General features: G+C 34.7%; 1 protein-coding gene across 18 annotated transcripts in view; it reads right to left on the bottom strand.

Moving 5' to 3' along the window:
* Positions 1-24,195, bottom strand: part of nectin1b (nectin cell adhesion molecule 1b) — a 527,810-nt gene that overhangs the window by 90,011 nt on the left and 413,604 nt on the right. For 11 of the 18 annotated variants that reach the window (XM_087292089.1, XM_087292096.1, XM_087292095.1 and 8 more), the window contains one exon: positions 20,331-20,478. In XM_087292089.1, coding sequence (XP_087148215.1) covers positions 20,331-20,478 — 148 coding nt within the window. Of the gene's footprint in view, positions 1-11,197; positions 11,283-20,330; positions 20,479-24,195 lie in introns of all 18 variants that reach the window. The other 7 variants (XR_015514334.1, XR_015514336.1, XR_015514333.1 and 4 more) reach the window with 2 other exon arrangements.

The following is a 24,195-nucleotide window of genomic DNA, read 5'->3' as shown; positions in this document are numbered from 1 at the left end:
CATCCATCCATCCATCTGCATATTAGTCCATCCATCCATCCATCCATCCATCCATCTAATTGCATATTAGTCTGTTTATTTAACCATCCACCCGTCCATCCATCAGTCCTAATTATCCATTGATGTATCATCTATTCATCCATCCATCCATGCATTCATCCATCCAAATGCATATTAGTCTGTTTATCTAACCATCCATCAGTCCATCAATCCTAATTATCCATGTCCATCCATCCATCCATCCATCCATCCATCCATCCATCCATCCATCCATTCATCCATCCATCCATCCATCTTAATCATAAATAATGTATTTATTTATTTATTTATGTAAACATTTTTATTATGTATTTATTGTTTTGTTTGTTTGAGTATACCTAAACAAAACTACTATTTACAATAAGCCAATAAAAATAACTAAATACAAAGATTTTTGGCCACAGTGTTAGTTAGTCGGGTGAGTAGTTGAAGGTTAAATATAAATCCATGGACCGTGTCAAATGCAAATGTCAATCCAGTAGATCCAGTAATTATGTAGACATTAGTGTTCTGACATGAACAGGCCTATAGGTCGACTGGTTCATACAGAGACTTGAACCTATATGAATGATGATGTAGCCACTGTTTACAGGAACAGAGAAGTGGAGGTTTTGACGAGGATGTCTGGCCACCTTCTCAACCTGGCCTTCTCCTTGGTCTGTCGGCCACGAAAGGCTCAGGGCAGCTTAAGAGGGGAGATTTGACAGGGATAGAGAGAAAAACATAGCTAATCCCTGCTCTGAAAAGAGTAATCTATGAGAAAGGGTTAGGATGAAGGGAGGAGAGACAGAAGGAGAGGGAAAAAAAAGGAAAATTACTTTCTGGAATCCTTTGACAAAGGAAGTGAGGCTATCAGTTGAGAGATGCTGTCTAAATCCGGAGAGAAGAAGAGAAGGTTTAAATATGATGTCTTTTTTTTGCAATAAGAGCAACAACCCAGCTTGCTGCTGAAGCCAAGTTTATTTTGTTTGTCTTTATGACTTCAGGTCCAGATCTTCGTGGGCAGGATGTGAAGTGAGGCCAGTCTCCGGTACCTCCATTGATCTCTGTTGATCACAATCTTATTTGGTAATTTAAATGCTAATGCCACTTCTAATTGTGCAACAGGGGAATTGCAATCTGATATGGTGGAGCAAATGATTAGCTGGTCTTTTGTCTCAGGCTTCAGCGCCTGATTTAAAATGACTGGTAAAAGTGTGAGGAAATGACATTTAGGACACTACAAATGTGAGATTCCTAATATTCAGATTTAGGCTAAAATGAATAATCCATCTATTCATACATATATCCATTCATACATATCTATGTATTTGCATATTTTTCCATCTGCATATCCATTCACTCATTCATCCATACATCCATCCACATATTTATGTATGGATTAACATATCTATGTATGATAGTTCACATTGATCTATCCATCTATCCATCCTTCCTTCCATCCATTCATCCATTTACAAAACTGTCCGTCCATCTGGATATTAATCTGTTTATCTAACCATCCATCCAACCAACCATCCATCCACATTATTATCCACATAACTATCTATTTATCCATCCATCTACATATTAGTCTATCCATCCATCCATCCACATTATTATCCACATAATTATCCATTTATCCATCCATCTACATATTAGTCTATCCATCCATCCATCCATTATCCATCCATCCATCCATCCATCCATCCATCCATCCATCCATCCATCCATCCATCCATCCATCCATCCATCCATCTATCCATCCATCCATCCATCCATCCACATTATTATCCACATAATTACCCATTTATCCATCCATCTACATATTAGTCTATCCATCCATCCATCATCCATCCATCCATCCATCCATCCATCCATCCATCCATCCATCCATCCATCCATCCATCCATCCAACCATCCATCCATCCATCCACATTATTATCCACATAACTATCTATTTATCCATCCATCTACATATCAGTCTATCCATCCATCCATCCATCCATCCATCCATCCATCCATCCATCCATCCATCCATCCATCCACATCATTATCCACATAATTATCCATTTATCCATCCATCTACATATTAGTCTATCCATCCATCCATCCATCCACATTATTATCCACATAATTATCCATTTATCCATCCATCTACATATTAGTCTATCCATCCATCCATCCATCCATCCATCCATCCATCCATCCATCCATCCATCCATCCATCCACATTATTATCCACATAACTACACATTTATCCATCCATCTACATATTAGTATATTCATCCATCCATCCGTCCATCCATTTGCATATTAGTCAGTTTATCTAACTATCCATCCATCCATCTATCCATCCACATAATTATCCATCCAACTAAGCATTCCTCCATGCATCTGCATATAAGTCAGTTTATTTATCCATCCACCCATCCACCCATCCATGGTCAGTTTATCTAACTATCCATCCACATAACTATACATTCATCCACCTATCCAAATGCATTTTAGTCTGTTTATTCATCCATTCATCCATCCAATAACTATCAATCCAGCCATCTGCATATTAGTCCATTTATCAAACTACCATCCATCCATCCATCCATCCATCCAACTGTATCTACTTGTAGATGGTTGCTGAGATATTTGGATTGCTGTGAAATATCTTCAAGGAAACCCAAAATCAATCAATAATGTTGTTTTGTGTTGATAATCAACTCTGTCCTAGCCCTGTCACTGTACCACACTCTTTTCTAGAGCACGGAAGTTAAATTATTGCCGCGGAGCCTTTAATATCACTCCAGCCTTGGTTGCCAGAAGTCGATACCAGCCCACTTCTGGACCAAACTGCTCTCAAAAATCAAACAGTGGCACATTATTATCGTACCCACAGGAACACATTTAGAGTCAAGGAAATAGATTGCATCGATTATAAATCTCTGTGTCAACATAAAATGAACTACTATCACAAAATCATCCCTGGGGACAGAAATGACGCCTTATTGCATTGTGCTTTTATCTGTTTTCACAGACTGTCCATCCAGTGATTGACTCCTTAAATTGCCAGTAGCATTTTTAATGATCACCGGCCAACAGTTGTGCCATTTATGCCGCCACGAGGATGGAAAATTATGGGAATTGACTATTTCTGACACATCACTGTAAAGCCATTAAGCTCACATACTATATTCTTATCAACGTCGATGTTATCAGACACTTTGTTAGAACTTTAAAAAGTTTGGATTTGTATTTCACCTTGATTTCTAGACTAGTCCATTATGAAGTTTAAACAGCATGAACCAACCTCACACTGAACAGCTCAATCCTTAGAAGAGAAGCAGTCAGTCAAGTTTACATTATTTTGTAAATGAATATCTAGTTTAATGATATATATATATATATATATATATATATATATATATATATATATATATATATATATATATATATATATATATATAAAAACTCTATTAATGTAACGATTGTGAAGAAAAGGGTATGTTTTACTAAAGTTTTGAAAACTAGGGCACCAACATCTTGGAATATCGCTGTGTTTGATATTACAGGATTGGTTTGAGGTAACGTAATGTAATGTAATGTAATGTCATGTCTATATATATATATATATATATATATATATATATATATATACATATATATATGTATATTGTTAGCCCATTCATCATGTATAGCCTTACATCCAGATCGCTTCACAATCATGAGGGGGTTCCTCCACACCACCACCAGTGTGCAGCATCGACTTGGATGATGCGACTGCAATCACAGAACAATGCCTGTATACCTACCGCACATCAACTATCTGTAGAGAGACAGTGACAAAGCAACTTGATGAATGGGGATGATTGGGAATCGTAACTCCGCCGGTTCTACACCACCCAAGCCGCTCCAACTGTCTGCATGGGAGTCGTTTGCTCTAACAAAAAGTCTAAAGAACATGGCCTCTAGAGTCTGTTGCTAGAGCACCTTTTAAAGGTCAGAAAAGTGAGGTTTACCTGCACAGCACTTCACTAGCTGGCCTCCGTTACACTCACCCCTCTAAACCTCACTCCAATCCAGGTCCTGGCACCAATGTAACCCCGTCGGTCCTACAACACCCAACTCGCACCCACCTGGGATCAAACCGACAACTGTCCACATAGGAGTCGGTTGCTCTAACAAGGAGGCTAAACTCCATGGCCCCTAGTGTCTGTCTCTAGAGCACCTTTAGAGGTCAGAGAAGTGAGGTTTACCTGCACAGCCCTTCACTAGCTGGCCTCCGTTACACTCACCCTTCTAAACCTCACACCCATCCAGGTCTTGGCACCAATGTAACCCCGCTGGTCCTACATCACCCAACCTGCTCCGAGCTGGCATCGAACTGGCGACTGTTCACATGGGAGTCTGTTGTTTTAACAAGGAGGCCAAAGACCATGTCCTCTAGCATCTGTTGCAAAAGCACCCATGAAAGGTCAGAGGCACGAGGTTTACCTGCACAGCACTTCTTTAGCTGGCCTCCACTACACTCACCCCCTTAAACTCACTCCCTTAAACTCACTCCCATCTGGGTCATAACACCAATGTAACCCCGATGATTCTACATCATCTGGGATTGAACTGGCGGCCATCTACATGGAAGTCAGTTACTCTGACAAGGAGGCTAAAGACCATGCCACTAGTGTCTGTCGCTAGAGCACCTTCAGAGGTCAGAAGAGTAAGGTTCACCTTCACAGTACTTCACTAGCTGGCCTCCACAACACTCACCCCCCTAAACCTCATTTCCTCCATGTCACGGCATCAATATAATCCCACTGTTCCTACACCACCCAACCCGCTCCGAGCTGGGATTGAACTGACGACTGTCCGCATGGGAGTCAGTTGCTCAAACAAGTAGGCTAAAGACCATGGCCTCTAGCGTATGTCATTAGAGCATCTTTTAGAGGTCAGAGAAGTAGGGTTTACCTGCACAGCACTTCACTAGCTGGCCTCCGCTACACTCAACCCTGTAAACCTCATTCCCATCTGGGTCATGGCACCAATGTAACCCCGCTGGTTCTAAACCATGCAACCTGACAACTGTCCACATGGGAGTCGGTTGCTACAGAGGCCATGATCAGTGAGGGCTGATGGCGGACATTTGGTCAGGACACCGTGGTTAAACCTCTACTCCCTACGAGAAGTACCACAGATTTCATCAGGACCTTGGTTTACCATCTCGTTTGAAAGACAGTGCACACTGACAGTATAGTGTCCCCTTCACTTTACTCTCCAGTAAAGTGAAGGGGACACTATACTGTCAGTGTGCACAGTCTTTTGATTGAGGTGTTAAACCAAGGTCCTGACAAGATCTGTGGTACTTCTCGAAGAGAGTAGAGGTGTAACCATTAGGACCAGGGTTAGCTCTGCTTAACTTCAGTGAGTAACCGGTCTTGGGCTGCAGGGTGATTTGGCTGTGGCATACGCAGGTGAACAGATAAAGTGGAAATAATGGACAGACCACAGAGACTGCAAAGCCTAAATTAACACAAACATTTGGTGTCATGAATATGCTCTGTACATCATATCCAGACTTTAAAATATTGCACTTGATGATGTTTGGCTATGATTCACATAAAAGTGTAAGTATAAAACGATCTGAGAGTATTCTCAGTGTTAAAAGTGACCAATATAAAGCAGAAACAATCTTTTTAGTTAGTTTGAAAAAAAAAAAGAAGTGAAATCTTCATCATCACACTAAAATCAATGTTTTGAAACATAAAGTCAAAGGTTTTCTATCAGACACAGAAAAACACAGTTCTACTATGGCTGAAATACGAGCAACAAGCGGCACTACTGTTCACCAGGGGCTTATATACTGGACATGCAGACAGAAACATGCTTGCAAGGCAACACAAGGAGAGAAGAGAGACCATCGGAGGTAGGAAGACGTGTTTTAGCATATTGAGCAGAGACTGCAAGCGCGGGTCAGTTTGAAATAGCTTTAAAAAGTAGACAGGAATCCTCCTGAGGAGTAATTGTTACACAAATAACTTCAAAAGAGCGTATGATGAAAGTACACTTCAAAAAGCTAAATTTTGTCGCTTGCGCATATTGTACGGCATTCTTCAGCTCTGACGACGGCAAAAATCATCCATAAACTGTATGGCATTAGGTCAAGCTAAATACTATAGCTAAAAAAAGCTATACTAAAAAAAAGGAAAGGGGATTCATTCATACCAACCTATGTTTTCTGAGATGTATGTAAAAATAAAGAAGAGACAGGGAATGTTCAGATGTTCACATTTTGGCTTAAAGTTGGCAACTGTGTTTTTCATTCATGCAAAGTTTCTTTTAAAGACATTTACTTATCATTTAAATGGACTTTTATCCTACTAGTTATCAACCATAAGAAAATAGAAATAAATATTTATTTATTATTTATTTGTGCATTTATTCATTTATTTGTTCGTCCATGCGTTTAGTTGTTTGTTTGTTTATTTATTTAATTATTTATTATTTATTTTATTTTAATTATTTTAAGGTTTTTATAGGCTACTGAATACATATATTATTTTTTAATTATATACATTATAAATTATTTATTTGTAATAACTTAATTGTGTACCTTAAACTTTGCATTAAGATGGATTTTTTTATTTTGTAATCTGATTGACTTTTTATTGTATAAATATTTTGTTTAACTTTTTATTAATAAATTATTTGTATATATTATAAAAAATGTATTTGTAACTACTTAATGGTGTACACTGTTAGACCTTACCAGGCTTTTTTACAGTAGAACACTGGCAACACTGTTGCCAGCTACTCACTGTAAAAGTTTGGTTACAGTAAGTAACTGGCAACAGTGTTGCCAGTTAATTACTGAAACTGAACCATTACAGTGAGTGGCTGGCAACAGTGTTGCCAGTTGTTTACTGTAACCGAACCATTGCAGTGAGTAGCTGGCAACAGTGTTGCCAGTTAATTACTGTAATAGAGCAGTTGTGGTAACTAACTGGAAACTGTGTACAGTTAATTACTGTACTGTAGTGTTACAACTCACAGCATTATACTGCATACACAATAGTATGTCAAGGTGTTACTAAAATTAATTAGTATTCTTACATGTTATTAATTCTTTAAATTAATTAAGTTGTAAATTCTGACAAATTTATTTTATTGTTTTGGCAGCAAACAAATATAAAACAGAAAATGTATAACAAAATTAAGAAATCAGCAGATATAAATATCAGCTTACATATTACTGAGAGCCACAGGTCTGCACAGCAAGGCTGCAGTCAAACTAACGTTTAAGCATGCAAAATTCTGTCATATGGCTCTGCGAAAAGGAGTGGGATTAAACAAAATATTTAGAGATTGAAAAAGCAAGCAACTGGTCCATAATTTTTGTTCAGAGAGGTCATGGTTTGATCTTTGATTAGTCTCAAGCAATCCCATGATGTGATTTCGCAGGTCAGAGTTCTCCAAGTTTGAACTTTCCAATGCTGCAAACTGTAAAATTTGTCGCATGAGTTTGCATTCCAGGTCTGCAGCATTCACATGCGTATGAATGGAAGACTATAGGGAGAAAAGTGCAGTGTGACTGGGACTTTAAGCTGTAACTCTAATTAAACACACCTGATAAAACTAATTAAGGCTCGTTAGAAATCTACAGGTAATGTTGAAGAAGGGTGGGAACTAAACTCTGCTGCGCTGCAGTTCTCCAGTAACTTGGAGTTTGACCCCCATGGTATATAGCAGGGGTGCTCAATCCTGTTCCTGGAGATCTACGTTCCTGCAGATTTCAGTTGCTACCCATATCAAACACACCTGCCTGTAATTATAACGTGGTGTTCAGGTCCTAATTAATTGGTTTAGGTGTGTTTGATATGGATAGCAACTGAAATCTGCAGGAAGGTAGATCTCCAGGAACAGGATTAAGCACCCCTGGTTTATAGCATACTTTTAAAGCAACTGCTAACATTTATCACAATCACATATCCAATAAACACACACACACACACAAAGTGCTGCAGTGAAATGTGTTACTCTCTCCTCAATGCTGACCATGCAAAAAAAAAAAAAAAAAACTGAACAGCAAAAAACACAAAATAATTATTTTAAATTTTAAAGTTTTAAATAATTAAAAGCTCTGTCAAATCTCAAAAAGTTTAAAATAATTATAGAAAACAAAAATAAAGTTGGCAACACCGAAAAACCAAAGGATCCAATCTTTTATTGTTATAATTATCTCATGACAACAAACTTTTTTATTGTTTCTAATATAAATTCATAGATGGAAACACAGCTCTGAAAAATACTTAGCAACAAACTCACAACCTGGGACTGGACAGTGGAGCTTTTGTGTGTGGATGGCTATGTGTATCATGTTTTTGTGATTCCCTGTGATGATGTGCACATGTTACCTTACTGAGATGATGGAATTTAATTTTGGCTTAGTTGCCAGAAAGATACATACAACTGTTAGCATCTGTACATTATGACAGTATGCAATATCCAATAAATACATATACTTAAACAAAAGTAATGTAAGAAGTTATATGAGGAGAGGCTAACTAGCTAACAATGTAGCTTTCAAGTACACAGTTTAAGATAACAACAATATAACTTAAAACACAGCCTTATTTTAGAAACCCTCAAAAACATTTGAACACATTTGACTTACTCATTTTAGATTCTTATTTAAAGCCTAAAACATAACAGACTCTACATCTGAATTGATGGACAGAGAATAGAGCACACTCAGCAGTAAACAAATCAAACACCTGGCTCTCTTAAAGGGCCAGCATTTTCTGAAAACTCTTTCTAACACCTTTGTGTTTAGAATAAGACGGACAGCCTGTGGGAGTGTGTGGTGATGCCTAAATCATTGTTTTTTACAGTATTTACTGCACAATCTACAGAGTAACAGTGCAGTTATACTAATTAAACACACCTGATCAAACTAAATCTAAAGGTAGTGTGTTGAAGCAGGGCTGGAACTAAATTCTACTAGGCTGTGGCCTTCCAGGAGTTTGACACCCCTGGTACATAGCATATTTTCAAAGCAACTGCCTACATTTATTACAGTTATGCACATATCGTTTAATAAAAACAATAAAAATATACTATAATATAAACTTCATCCATAGAAAAAAAGAAAATAAATAAATAATCTGATTCTCATGTCGTTCCAAATCTGTAGTGATAATAAAAAACACAACAAATATCATGATTTATACATTTATTTAGGAAAGCCTTTATACTGTAAATGGCACTTTTACTTGCCAGTTTTCCAGTCCCTGCAAAAATGTATGTGCGTGTTGTTTAAGATATATATATATATATATATATATATATATATATATATATATATATATATATATATATATATATATATATATATTTTTTTTTTTTTTTTTTTTTTTAATAACACATTTTTACTAGTTATTTAGCAAAATACTAATATTCAGTTGAAAGTGCAATTTAAAATCTTAACTATAGGTCAAACTAGGCAATTAAATTAGATTAATTATAGAAAAAGTAAACAAAGTTAAAAAATTATTGTGACAATTTCTTTGCTCTGTGTGAATATTTTTGCCTTTAAATGCATTTCGTCCATATCTTACACTTACCTTTTAATAAGCTCTGTGGCATTGGTTGACTCCTGATACTCAATGTTAAAAACATAAAAGGAACCAAAGAAAACACAGAGATAAAATAAATATAAAATAGCAACATAAAGCATCAGAGTAGATGGGGCAGTAATGGTTGAACAGTAATTTACCATTTATTATCACAGTAAATATCTGTAATGGTACATAGAGTAAATTACTGTAATTTATTCTTTGCACTACAGAATTTCATACAAATCCTGCTCCTTTTACAGTAAAATACTGTTTCTTTTCATTACAGCTAAACACTGGCTATTTTACAGTTATTTACTTCATAATCTACAGTAAGGGTTAACAGTGTACCTTAAACTTTGCATTAAGACAGTTTTTTATTTTGTAATGTGATTGGCTTTTTTTTGTATAAATATTTTATTTTTATTATTTATTATTCAATTATTTATTTATTTAATTATTATTCTTTTTTATTTCTTTAATATTATTATGCAAAAATATATAAAAAATGGTAATTTATTCTGATTTAAGAATCAAGAACAATAATTGACAGTAAAAATAATAATAAATAACAATAAAATATTAGAATAATATGTAGAAAAATATACAGAATAAAATAATAATATATAGAAAAAATATAGAATATTATATTAGATTTAAGAATCAAGTAAAACAATATATATATATATATATATATATATATATATATATATATATATATATATATATATATATATATATATATATATATATATATATATATATATATATATATATATATATGCCACCGATGATATAATTTTGAGTGGCATTGATATGAGAGATGTTTTGATTTAAGAATCAAGTAAAATAATATATAGAACAAAATAACACAAAATAACAATAAAATAAAATATAGACAATTAAAATAATACAATAACTTATAGAAAAAAATATAGATTAATAGAATAATATATACAAAAATATGTTGAATGATAGAATAATTTTGAGTGCCTTTAAAAACCAATATATTTTGATTTAAGATTCAAGAAAAATATATCTTAATACATAAAATGTATAGAATAATATACTAATATATTAAAAAATATATAGAATAATAATAGACGAGAAAACCAAAATAAAAGAAGGCAATTTTTTATATTTGAATGGGAAAAAAATAATTGTTGTTTCTTGAAGTGTTACTTAAGCTTGTAGTTGTGACTCTAATATTTTACATAGTCTTTTAGTGTGACTTACTTTCTTTTTTCAAACAATCCCCATCTCTGAAGTGTACTTTGCTATTTGACTAATTGACTGATCGATTGATTAACTATAAGTAATTTAAATCTGATTTAGAACTAACTTCTCTTGTTACTCCAGGATAATGTTGCTCACAAATAATCAAGTCTCATAACTAAAAGATTAAATTTGCATTGTAACAACAAACGATTGGCAGAATTCATCATATCCAAAAGTAATGCTCAAATGCTGCTCACACAGAGCTCAGAACAGACAGAACTGAAGATCCATCATGCCACACAAAGACTCTAGGGGGGAACTCTGGAAAGGGGGGTCGACTAGAAGGCCGTGGCCTTTACTTTCCTGGTGGGGGATTCAGGCTTCTCTGGGGCCTCAGTCCCAGGGGCCTCTGGCTTTGTCACACAGCTATCAGCCACTGCGATGCTGGGATCCAGAGAGAGAAAGAGAGAGACTGGTTACTGAAGCAAAGCAGCATAGAAAGGCAGTGTTACAGGGAGAAAGAGAGAGAGAGAGAGAGAGAGAGAGAGGGAGAGAGAGAGAGAGAGTTGTCAAAGGTATCTTTATTCAATACATATCAAAACTGAAATGATTGAATTGATTTTTCTGCAGTATCGACACCTGCCAAACTCTCTGACGTTCAGATTTACTGCAGTCTCACATGTCCACACCTCATGTCAATCAATCATTCCTATTCACTCAACTTATAGGGTCCTATCATACACCAGGCGCGATATAGCACCACGCTCGATGTAAGAGTTTTTTTTTTGCTATTTTCATACCGGTGCAGCTATCATCTTCCTGATTTGTGCCATGTTGTTTAAGTCAGGGGTTCCAAAACTTTTCAGCCCGTGACCTCCAAAAGAACAATGCCAGCGACTTGCAACTCCCAATATCCTCTGAGGTGATTATAAATATATAAACCTTGCACTAAACGGCGCACACATTCCAATAGGCCCATGTCTATTTATCATTTAATTTTAAAGAATGCCACTCAGAGACCATCGTGAATGCCGTAAAGATGTCAGAAATCTTAATCTGGTGTTTAATTTTAATTTATGTAACTATTAACAAAATATATATATATATATATATATATATATCCTGTAGGTTATGGATAAAATATGGTAATTCTAATTATTCCATATTATACCATATTATATGTGGTATACTTTATTCTAGTTAAATAAAGTAAAGTAAAGTTGTCCCCCGACCCCCACTTTGGGAACCACTGGTTTTGTTAGCAAATGCACTAGCACCACTTTGTAGACTTGCACACATGGACTTAAAACCACATGCGAAACTGGATATGATATCCTGCTGCTAAGTATTTTTTATAATTTGCCATTCAAATGGTCTGAGATCTGGTTTTCAATTGAATGACAAAAATAGGTAGATTATGAAGGAAAAAATGGTTATGGATTTATTAACACAATCTCACAGCAAATTCGTAACTTTTTTGATTTAGTAGCTAATTCTTATAAATTTGTGCAGTCTCATTCATACAATTGAGTCTGATTTATTTATCCAATGACGGTTGGGTCTAGGGTTTGGTGCCATATGTGCTTTTTTAAAATTATACATTTTAGAACGACTGAACTCATATAATTCATATGAATTAGCCACTAAATTGACAAAACTTAAAATATGTTACGTGAGATCAGGTTTGGATATGCAGGTTACAAGAATTATGAGTAATAAATTTAGCATTTTTTGGCAAACAAAACCTGTCGATGACTGAAATTGTGTAGTGTGAACTTGCCATTAAATGTCATATATCGAATAATAACAGAATAATATATATCACGCTGAAAAACTAAACATTGCAGTCAAACCTATATACTCTGGAGTAAATAACAGATGACTGTGATCAAATATTGCCTTTAGATAAGGTCTAAACAAACTACATTTCACAACAGACCACTAAACATACATCCATCATGATTCTCATAATTCTCAAACAGGCCCTATCCTAATAAAATAAACAACATATTTGCGAACTATATCTATGTTTAATTTATATCTAATCTATTTTTGCTTTAAAAAGTCTCAAAAATACATGACGAGGTCCAACAGCTGCAGTGTTTATCAAAATATTATGTTTACTACCATCCTTGGCACTCAGTGCAGATGGAGTGATTAAGAGGCAAGAAAAGTTCTGATACTAGCAGAATATTGCAGGGGTTATCGACCAATCAGATTCAAGAACCAGAAAGTTTCAAGAACTTTTGTGAAATCAACATCAACAAATTTACTCTAGGGTGCTGTCTACATTTTTGTGAATCTGAAATATGTTAATATTTTGTTGTACTGGTTCAAAATAGTCCTGATAGTAGTAGAATATCGGAGGACTATCAGCCAATCAGTTTTAAGAACTTAGTCTGATTGGAAACATATGCCTCAGCCTACATTTTTGTGAAATCTAAAATATGTTGCAAGGTATGTTTTGCTATACATTACAGATGACAAATCCACTCAAGGGCGCTGTCCACACTTTTGTGAATCTGAAATGTGTAAATATTTTATTGTACTGGTTCAGAACAGTTCTGATACTAGTAGAATATTGCAGGGCTAACGACCAATCAGATTCTGTTTGAAATTATGTGCCTCAGCCTACATTTTTGTGAAATGTAAAATATGTTGACAGGTATGTTTCGATTACATTTCAGATCCAGAATCCATTCAAGGGTGCTGTCTACAAACTATATTTTCGCTTTAAAGAGTCTCAAAAATACATGATGTGGTCTAACAGCTGCAATATTTATCAAAATATAATGAGTTTAATACGATCATTGGCACTCACTGCTGGCAAACTGATTAAGAGGCAAGAACAGTTCTGATACTAGCAGAATATTGCAGGGTTATCGACCAATAAGATTCAATAACCAGAAAGTTTCAAGAACCCAGTGTGATTGGAAATATGTGTCTCACATTTTTGTTGAATCTAAAATATGTTGTTAGGTATGTTTCACTCGACATTTCAGATGACATAATTAGGAAAACATTTTTTTTTTTAAAGAAAAGAAAAAAAAGCACTAATATTTTTTTTACTTTAACTGTATATACAGTTTATAACCAGTAATAAAAATACATTAAAAAAAGATTAAATTAAAGTATGCATACATTTTGCTATTTTAATTCATGTTGTGGCAATAGTTCCCTTGAAATTGAAATTCCTATGAATAATTTTTAAGATATCACATTATATCATAAGTTAAAAAAAATTCCAGCCTCATAACACCACTAGAGAACAGCTTAATGTCTTCCTAATTTATTCCTCTGAGATGAAATCAGTGTGTTTTATTTGTCTCTTTAGGCCTGCGGATTGATTGCTATGGAAAATGTGGGCAGATGCCAGGTCTTTAGCAGAATACTCCATCTTAGGTAGCATTTCACCGGGGTCGTCTGAAGCGTATTGACTCTTGACGCAGATAAAAGGTGCGTGTTAGAGCTTCATTTTGACACTTATTGCAGCTGCGCGGGGTTGATTTACATTTACCGACAAACACAAGTGCTCCATTTACTGCCGGGTGGTAAATTCAGGATTCTTGAGGGAAAACAACGGCACTAAGTTAAATTATGATGATTTGGAGCCCCCCTTATTTTTTTTTCTTCTCATAAATAATGATAGTCATGGCAAACAAAAGAAATTACATTTAGGCAGGGAACACAATGCATCCTGAGTAAATCACAGAAGAAAGCAAACAAACTGCTAAGAGGGTTATACATGTGCTGATTTTTGACACAGCTATTTCTTCAGGAGCAAACGGAATGGAAAAAAAATGATAAGAGTGGGCATGGGTATGACAAGAAAAAAATAATGAAAAACTAGTCAAATGTGAACTTTTTAAATATATATATATATATATATATATATATATATATATATATATATATATATATATATATATATATATATATATATATATATATATATATATATATATACTTTAAGCCAAACGTTTTATTTAAATATATGAATTTTTATAAATACTATAAAGTACTCATTCATAAATATCTTATAAGGTTTTGTGTCAATATATAAAAGAATGACTTAAATAATTTATTTTAAAGGTCAATCTTATTGTTTATAGCAAGTTTGTTATACTCAAATATATTAAGAGTCTCAATAGTAAAATAATTCTTTAAATTTAACCCTGTAATAATAATAATAATAATAATAATAATAATAATAATAATAATAATAATAATTATAATTATTATTATTATTATTATTATTATTATTATTATTATTATTAATATTATTTAAAATTTGACAGGACAGGGTATTGCAACATAATTCCCTGAAATGCATCAAACACAATCGAGACAATATTTCACTAATAAAAATACTAATATATGACACAATAAATAACAATAAGTAAAAATAATAATTATAAAACATAAAACACTATACATTATAAAATATCTATTCAACTATTTAAGAGCACAAGGAATAAAAGAGAGTTCATGACATTTAGTTTTACTCCTGGGTATAGCAAATGTCTTATTTCCCCAAAGAAGATAGGATGACACTGAAGGCCGAAAAAAGGATGAAGGCGATATACCAGAATCCATCCAAACTTTCTCAGCAAAAAAAAAAAAAAAACATCCGCATGTTCTTACAAAACAGCAAGACACTTTTAAAAATAATTGGATATAATAATAATAATATTAGTTTAAAATTGTTTAAAAGTGTAAAAACACCAGACTAGCCACAGCTCATAAGCTCATGCGGCTGCCATTGAAAGCGCCACCAACCAGTTTTTATTTATTTATTTATTTATTTATTTATTCATTCATTCATTCATTCATTTATTTATTTATTTATTTATTTTCAATAATTAAAGAAGAATTTATTTTGAAATACAACTTCAAAAAATACAATTTATAATCCTCCTTTTTTAAACCTAGTATTATAATAATGAGTCTTAAATAGAGTTTTAATTTCTTTATTTACTTTTTTGCTAAAATGCAATGAAAAGAGTTTTAATTTAGAAATGTACACCAAAAATGCCCCAATTTAATGCACGTATTTACTGTTTGTTTGTTTGTTTGTTTAATATTTATTTATTTATTTGTGGTATATTTTTTTATTTATTTTATCTGTTTGTTTGTTTGGTTGTTTTTTTTCTTTCTTTCTTTATTTCTTGCACTTTGCTAAATTAATGTGTTTGTTTTGTTTGTTTGTGTTTTTTTTTGTTGGTTGGTGCGTTGTCTGTTTGTGCTTTCTTTCTTTCTTTCTTTCTTTCTTTCTTTCTTTCTTTCTTTCTTTCTTTCTTTCTTTCTTTCTGTCTTTCATGCACTTTGCTAAATAAACACGTTTTTTTTTTGCATTTTGTTTTGTATGTTTGTTTGTTTGTTTGTTTGTTTGTTTGTGTGCGGACATTTCAGCAAGACAATGATCCAAAACAGAGCCAAGAAAACTCTCAAAGGGTTTTAAAGAAGGAAAATCAAGCTGTATAATGGCCCAGCCAATCACCTGACTTAAATCCAATAGAGAAAACAAAATAAAAATCAGATTTGATAGACGAGACCCATAGAACCATTAAATTTTTTACTGTCTGCTGAAGTCTGTGAAAAAAAATCACACCTGAGCAATGCATGTGACTTTATTCTCCATACTTCTCCTTGTGTCATCCCATTGTTATTACACATACATTTTTTAATGTTTATATTATTTGGGTTTTTACAAAAATCTGGTTCAATCCCATATCTTTAGAATATTTTTCCCAGAAAAAAACAAAAACAAACAAAAAACATGACATATATTCTCCCAACTTTTTATTTATTTATTTATTTATTTATTTATTTATTTATTTATTTATTTATTTATTTATTTATCCATTCACTAATGCATGGAAAATGAAACCTGATTTAATGAATGCTCAATGCTGTATTTAGATACAAAAAATAATTGGTCCACACATAAGTGCACACCATCAAAACCAAGTGTCCTTGAATAACCGAACAACTAAGGATGCTTTGCTCATTTAAACAGATCACTTTTCTTCAGAGCAAACGATGCTCAGTCCTGCTTCCAAACTGAAACATCAAGCTCTCGAACCGCAAAACGCAAAATGGCACGGAATGTCTCTCAAAACGAGCATCATAATTTCATCAGTGAGGTAATTAAGAAGTCAGGTGGATCCAGTGCCAGATTTCATGCCTGTGCCAGGGCCAAAGTCCCATGAAGGACAGAAGCCAAAAACTCTCCTGCGAGGGAATAATTATCCTCTCAGAAGGACAGATTACCGGCAACTTTCAAAATCGCAAGTTAAGTGGGGATAAACCGTAATATGCTGCTTTTACTGATCCAAGTGACTCAGTGTGGGTTGAAAGTGATGTTAGTGTCTACTGTACTGTACTTTAGTGCTTTTATTTTACTGACGAATGACTAAATAAGTCACTAATGGGAAGCGGTCGGGGCGTCCATGTCTCCGTATGGCAGGGAGAAAAAGCCATATGTCCACACATTCATCTCCCATGGTTTTTATTTTGACGAGGGCAGAAGCCACACTGAATTTTGGCCGGCTCATTGAGGATTTTGGGAAAGGCCTCAAAGAGAAGACATTAATGGGAACCGGTGGCAAGTCCTGTGCAATACAGTCTCGGGTTTCTAAATTAGAGAAAGACATATTATATTGACTGAGCTCAGGAGTGCACTGGTAAAAAATGCAGGGTTCCACACAATTCATTTATGTTCATGTCATTTGCAGCATCTGCTTGCATATAGAATTGTATCTCTCAAGTTAAAAGTAATACAAGTCCAGTCACTTTTATTAAAATAATGAAAAATAAAAAATGCTATTGCAAATTATAGCGAATATTTGAACTAATCTGTTGTGGTGTTTTTATAGTTGCGATGGTCAAACAGCCACTATAGTAATTGATTAATTTTCCTTCGGCTTAGTCCCTTTATTCATCAGTGGTTGCCACAACAGAATGAACCGGCAACTTATCCAGCATATGTTTTACACAGCTGCAACCCAGTACTGGGAAACACCCATACACTCAGACACACTTAAACACTATGCCCAATTTAGTTTATTCAATTCACCTGTAGTCTTTGGACTATGAGGGGGAAACCGGAACACCCTCGCAAACATGGGGAGAACACGTAAACTCCACACAGAAATGCCAACTGGCCAAGCCGGGAGTCGAACCAGCAACAGTGCTAACCACTGAGCCACCATGTCACCTCCACCATAGAAAAATTATGACCCAATTCTGCAATTTTCTACAAGTATAAAAATTATGCTAAAATACACCTCAGTTTACCGTAGTAAAGCATATTAGAGTAGTTATTACAGTTTATTACTTTATTAATACAGTATGCTGTAGCATTCATTTGTACATGGACAGTGGTAAAGTGTGGTAAAGTTTTGACCATGCCAGTCATATTACTTGCAGCATTGTCTTGCACATACCATTGTGTCCCTCAAGTTAAAATTATGTCTTGGGGGTCTAGTCACCTTTATTAGTTGACTAGTCACCTAGTCAAAAGTCCAGTCATCTTTATGACACATCTTTAACAATGCCAAGCATGCTAGCATTCTTCGATTACACTATAGAGCACTCGTAGACTTACAAAGCACTTCTCCAGTTATGATGCTTCAGGGAGAAAGTCCATAATTCGAAGATTTTCATATAATTGTTTCTATAATCTTCTTAGGCTTACGTTGCCTTTGGGACACACAGTTCAGAACTACAGCTTATCACTACTCATTTTTAACAAACCCCTTCACAACCACAGACAACGGCAATCACTGTAGATCATCAGGGCCGACGTTTTATTTTTTGTCCTTCTGAGTTCCCGTGTAGCCCTGACTTCTTTTTATTTATTTATTTTTTTTCTTATTGAAGTGTGCTGTGCTTAAAACCGCAGAGCGTCAAGTGTTGTGTTTATCTGCTATGCTTTTCGGGATTTGACAGGTCCTGGCGCTAATCCGATGTGCCTTCTGCAATCAGCCCTGATTGAAACACCTGTCTCTCAAACGAAGAAATGGACAAATCAGGTCTACGTAGCAATCAAGAAAGCCTCTTAAACAAATAGGTAACATGCTCTTAAGCAATCAAGTGCATCCACTAACAGCAAAAAAGAGAGATGCCTTTAAAAAGCATTTTTTTTAAGTGTGACGACCCCATATTATTAAAGGGGACCTGTTATGCCAAAATCACTTTTATAAGAAGTTTAAGCACAGTTGTGTGGCAGCAGTGTGTGAATATAACCAGCCTCTAATGGTAAAGATTGATTAATTCTGTCTTTTTATAATCGAACTGTCTGCAGAAACACTTTGATTTTTTTCTTTGTATGATTCATCAGAGGGCGGAAAAGCCCCATCCCATTAGTGATGATCTCTACCTCATTAGCATTAGACAGTCTTGTTTTTAAATCTGCCACTGTGCTGACATAGGCATTTGTAGCTCCACCCCCTTTGAAAAGAGGGCTGAGAGCCCAATCTCATTTGAATTTAAAGTGATTCACCAAAATTGCACAATTTGGATCAAAGCCTTAAAGGGGGCAGGTTTCAAAGAGTCATGAAGCATTATTTGTGTAGTTTTTTGAGCTGAAACTTCATATACACACTCTTGGGACATCAGAGAATTATTTTACATCTTGTAAAAAGTGGTATATTAGGATGGGATTCATTTTACCGAGGGATGTTAGAGAAGCTTCTGTTTCACAAACATACATTGTGATTTTAATCTAGTCTAAATCTGCCAGCACTGTATTTATCTCACGCGACCTCTGTAAAAATTTCAGAGCAAACTGCCTACAATTTTTTAGCTTTTTTAACTCTGAATAAAAAAATCTAATCTCATATGAATAGGGCTAAAGTAACAAGAAGATTGATGGGATTATCTGAAGAGTATTTTTTATGACGGCTGTTTTATAATAAAATGTACTTTGACCAAGAGTAATATCCTATGAAGCAAAATAAAAACCAAATGATTCTTAACTAACTAACTAACTAACTAACTAACTAACTAACTAACTAACTAACTAACTAACTAACTAACTAAATAAATAAATAAATAAATAAATAAATAAATAAATAGTGCACAGTTTATGTGACTAAATGCATCTTCGTTGAAAATAAATGTTTGTATCTATTTCTCAATGAATATAGACAATTCATTTTGGTGCAATTAAATAAAATAATTTCATTAAACAGCTATATTAAAATAACAGTAAAATAAATATATCGAACACATTTAGGTATATAAAGATAGTACATTTAAAAAAAATAAATGGCAGAATACAAAATAATTATAATCATAATAAGTTTTAAAATAATAATAATAAAGATTTCTCTTAAATAAGACAGATGAAAATAAATGTTCTTTCAGTTTCCCTTATGTTACTGTCTATTGATTCCTGCTGCAGGCTATTTCATAAAGTGCTGGGAACAAAATTGGCCATGGCAAAAAGTGTCCACAATCAATATCACCTGTGAGTGAAGTACTTACAGATCGTTGTCTGTTTCAGTGCGAGGCTTCTGTCCTCTTCTGTACACCATACATATCGTGGCCACCACTCCAACAATCAGTCCTGCCACCACCACCACTCCCAGGATGCCAAAAATTCCACCTGGAGGTCCTTGTGCCATTGGCTTTTCTGCATGAGAAGAAAAAGAAAGAAACCGTGAATGATCTCAATTAGAGTCTGATTCCTCCTTTCAGAAATAAACAATCAAAGACTCTGAATCACAAATCTAAAAAAAGCCAGGCCGAACAGCACCAGCTGACCACAGACAATGAAAACATCGCAGTGTTTACAATTCATTCCTGAATAGAGAAAATACACTATGTATCAAACGAAACGAAACAAAACAAAACAAAACAAATAGAAACGAAACGAAACATATGTCTAGATGTCTATATCATATCTAGAAAGCTAGCACAATTTATGTTTTTCTGAATAATTTGTGTGTATTTACATTGATATGACGCACATTTTATTGACTACAGTTATTTTATTTCACCAAAACATGAAAACAAATATTAAGCTATATCAGTTAGAACTATTCAGTTTCGCGAAACAGCTTTATTATTACCTCAACAGCTTCAGCTCTTCAAAATTATGAATAAATGACGACAGTTTCGCAGTGTGACAACAGTCCTATTGCAACTTGTTGGTAGAAGCTGGTACTGCTGAACGTCTCACTATTTTAATACTCGACTCAAAAAAAACTGCGATAAGTGGAATGCGTGTTATGCATATGGTCATTTTAAGTACTTGGATAACTGAATAAATGTTATACACCTAATTCTTTTAACATGGAACATTTTCCAAAAGATCAGGAGCTATCGACAATACATCAGGGGCTTAAAGGGCTCGCAACGCCACTGCTTCAAAATATCTTATTTTGTGTTTAACAGGAAGAAAGAAAATCAAACAGGTTTGGAACAGGTAAAGGGAGAGCAAATGGTGACAGAAATGTCAGTTTTGGGTGAACTATCCCGTTAAAACATGATGATTCTACTGTACAGCACCTTTAAAATCTAATTCAGAATTAAATACAACTTACACTAAATCCATAAACTAAATTGAAATGAACAACACAACACTGGGAATAAAGAAAACAATCTGCAAATGGTTCATAAAGTCACAGAATTACAGCAGAAGGATGGCAAAATATTATTTTACTTGGACTATTCGACTGTTTATGATAATAAAAAAGTGAAAGAGGCAGAAACTGAATGTAAGATATTCCTTTTTAAAAAAACAATGTCGGTTTTATGTTTGCATTCAAGGCAAGGTCAGTACGGAGCTTTAAACACGGCATGTCTGGAAGGTTGCGCAAGGCTACATTCTCACAACCTCTGAGACTGCCAGCAAATATATGTGTGAATTTCAGTCAATGCTGTTGAGGTGTGAAGGTAAAGAGGTTTCTCCTGTAATCCTTGCATCAGGGCTGAAAGCAGCCGTTCCCTTTGTGTCTCAGCAGATAAAACCCAGACTGAAAGCACAAAAGCTTATACTGCAGTGCGCTGATCTCCATTAGCTAATAATATAGCTTCTTGTTAGAGGCTGTTAACTTGAGCTAAAGTACAGTATCTAGGGTTGTTTTGAGAATGCAATTATATAAAATTAGCTAAAATAATTACTTCTATTATTAGCAATTGAGGGCGGTTTGGTGGCTTAGTGTTTATTGTCGCCTCAAAGCAAGAAAGTCACTGGTTCGAGTCCCAGCTGGGCCAGTTGGCATTTCTGTGTGGAGTTTGCATGTTCTCCCCTTGTTCACGTGGGTTTCCCCCACAGTCAAAAGACATGCGCTATAGGTGATTAGAATGAACTAAATTAGCTGTAGTGTGCGAGTGAGTGTGTGAATATGAGACTGTATGGGTGTTTCCCAGAACTGGGTTGCAGCTGGAAGGTCATCCGCTGCGTAAAAACATATGCTGGAATAGTTGGTGGTTCATTCTGCTGTGGTGACCCCTGATATATGAAAGATTAAGCAGAATGAAAATGAATGAGTGAATTATCATATGGGCTCGGTAAAAGATACTTGCTTCCATGTAAAACTTTGGTGCTCCCTCAAGAGGACTATAACTATGTTAGCCTGTTAGCAACACCCTAACAACTTTCTAGCAACACTTAAAGTTCCTTAGCAACACCATAGAAACCATCAGGGATATCCTAGCAACACCCTAGCAACTACTAATTGTATCTTCCCAACTGGCCAGCAACCACCAAGGTATTTATCTATCTATACCAGGGGAGCCTAAACTCTGTCCTGGAGGGCCGGTGTCCTGCAAAGTTTTGTTACATCGGCAATCAGACACATCTGGGGTTGCTAGGCTTTCTAGAAACATCCATGCAGGTGGGTTGAGGTGTGCTGGAGCTAAAATCTGCAGGACACCTGCCCTCCAGGACAGAGTTTGAACACCCCTTATCTACACTAATCGTTTCAAACTTCATGATATAAAAAATTTATAATAATATTTAAAAACTTCCAGGCTAGGTTTGCTCAAACCAACATCAAAGTCTGTCTACAAACGTCATTATTAGTACTAATGTGTGACCACAATATTAGACATCATCCAGAAGCTGATTTAGTACTAATCTAAATACAGAGGAAATTCATCTTTAAAGTTGACCCGAGTTCACCGTTATTGAATTCAAGTATTAGAAAAAATATAGAAGTACACTTTCCCCTATTTTTATATATATATAGTTGAAGTAAGAATTATTAGCCCCCTTTTGATTTTTTTTCTTTTTTAAATATTTCCCAAATGATGTTTAACAGAGCAAAGAAATTTTCACAGTATGTCTGATAATATTTTTTCGTCTGGAGAAATTCTGATTAGTTTATTTATTTTTTTTTTTTCGGTTAGAATAAAAGCAGTTTTGAATTTTTTTAAACCATTTTAGGGATAAAATTTTTAGCCCCCTTAAGCATTTTTGTCAGTAGTTTTTTCAATACTTTCAAAATTACCCTAATCAGCCTAGTTAACCGAATTACCCTAGTTAAGCCTTTAAATGTCACTTTGAGCTGTATAGAAGTGTCTTGAAAAATATCTAGTCAAATATTATTTACTGTCATCATGGCAAAGATAAAATAAATCAGTTATTAGGAATGAGTTATTACATCTATCTATCATCCATCCATCCATCCATCTATCTGTCCGTCCGTCCGTCCGTCCGTCTGTCCATCTGTCCGTCCGTCCGTCCGTCCATCCATCCATCCATCCATCCATCCATCCATCCATATCTGTCTGTCTGTCTCTCTCTGTCTGTCTGTCTCTCTCTCTCTCTCTCTCTCTCTCTATCTATCTATCTATTTAAAGTTTGCATGATCTCCCCGTGTTTGCATGGGTTTCCCCCTTTCCCCCACATTCCAAAGACGTGCTTCAGGTGAATTGGGTAAATTGTCCATAGTGTAGTAAATAGTCTACGGCCTAGTTAACCAAATTAACTTAGTTAAGCCCTTCAATGTCACTTTAAGCTGTATAGAAGTGACTTGAAAAATATCTAGTCAAATATTATTTACTGTCATCATGGCAAAGATAAAATAAGTTTAGTGTTGAGGAAAAATCTTCTCTTCGTTTAATAGAAATTGGGGAAAAAATAAATCAGGGGGCTAATTATTCTGACTTCAAATGTATATATATATATATATATATATATATATATGTATGTCATATGTGTAATTTGCGTATACTGGTGCTTATTGGATGTCTATGACCTTTTCTTCTAAATATCTTCTTCTTTGGGGTTCTTCTGTAAGAATTTTCATTTTGGCTGAACTATATCCCATTGAGACACAGTTTTGGGTGTTCTATATCCCATTAAAACATGGTTTTGTGCTCCTAGAGTCACAATTCATAC

Source organism: Danio rerio, chromosome 18, assembly GCF_052040795.2.
Source record: "Danio rerio strain M-AB ecotype USA chromosome 18, GRCz13ab, whole genome shotgun sequence".
In the NCBI taxonomy this organism is placed as follows: Eukaryota; Metazoa; Chordata; class Actinopteri; order Cypriniformes; family Danionidae; genus Danio; species Danio rerio.
Note: the sequence above shows the minus strand (reverse complement) of the source record. Positions and strands in the feature narration are given on the sequence as shown.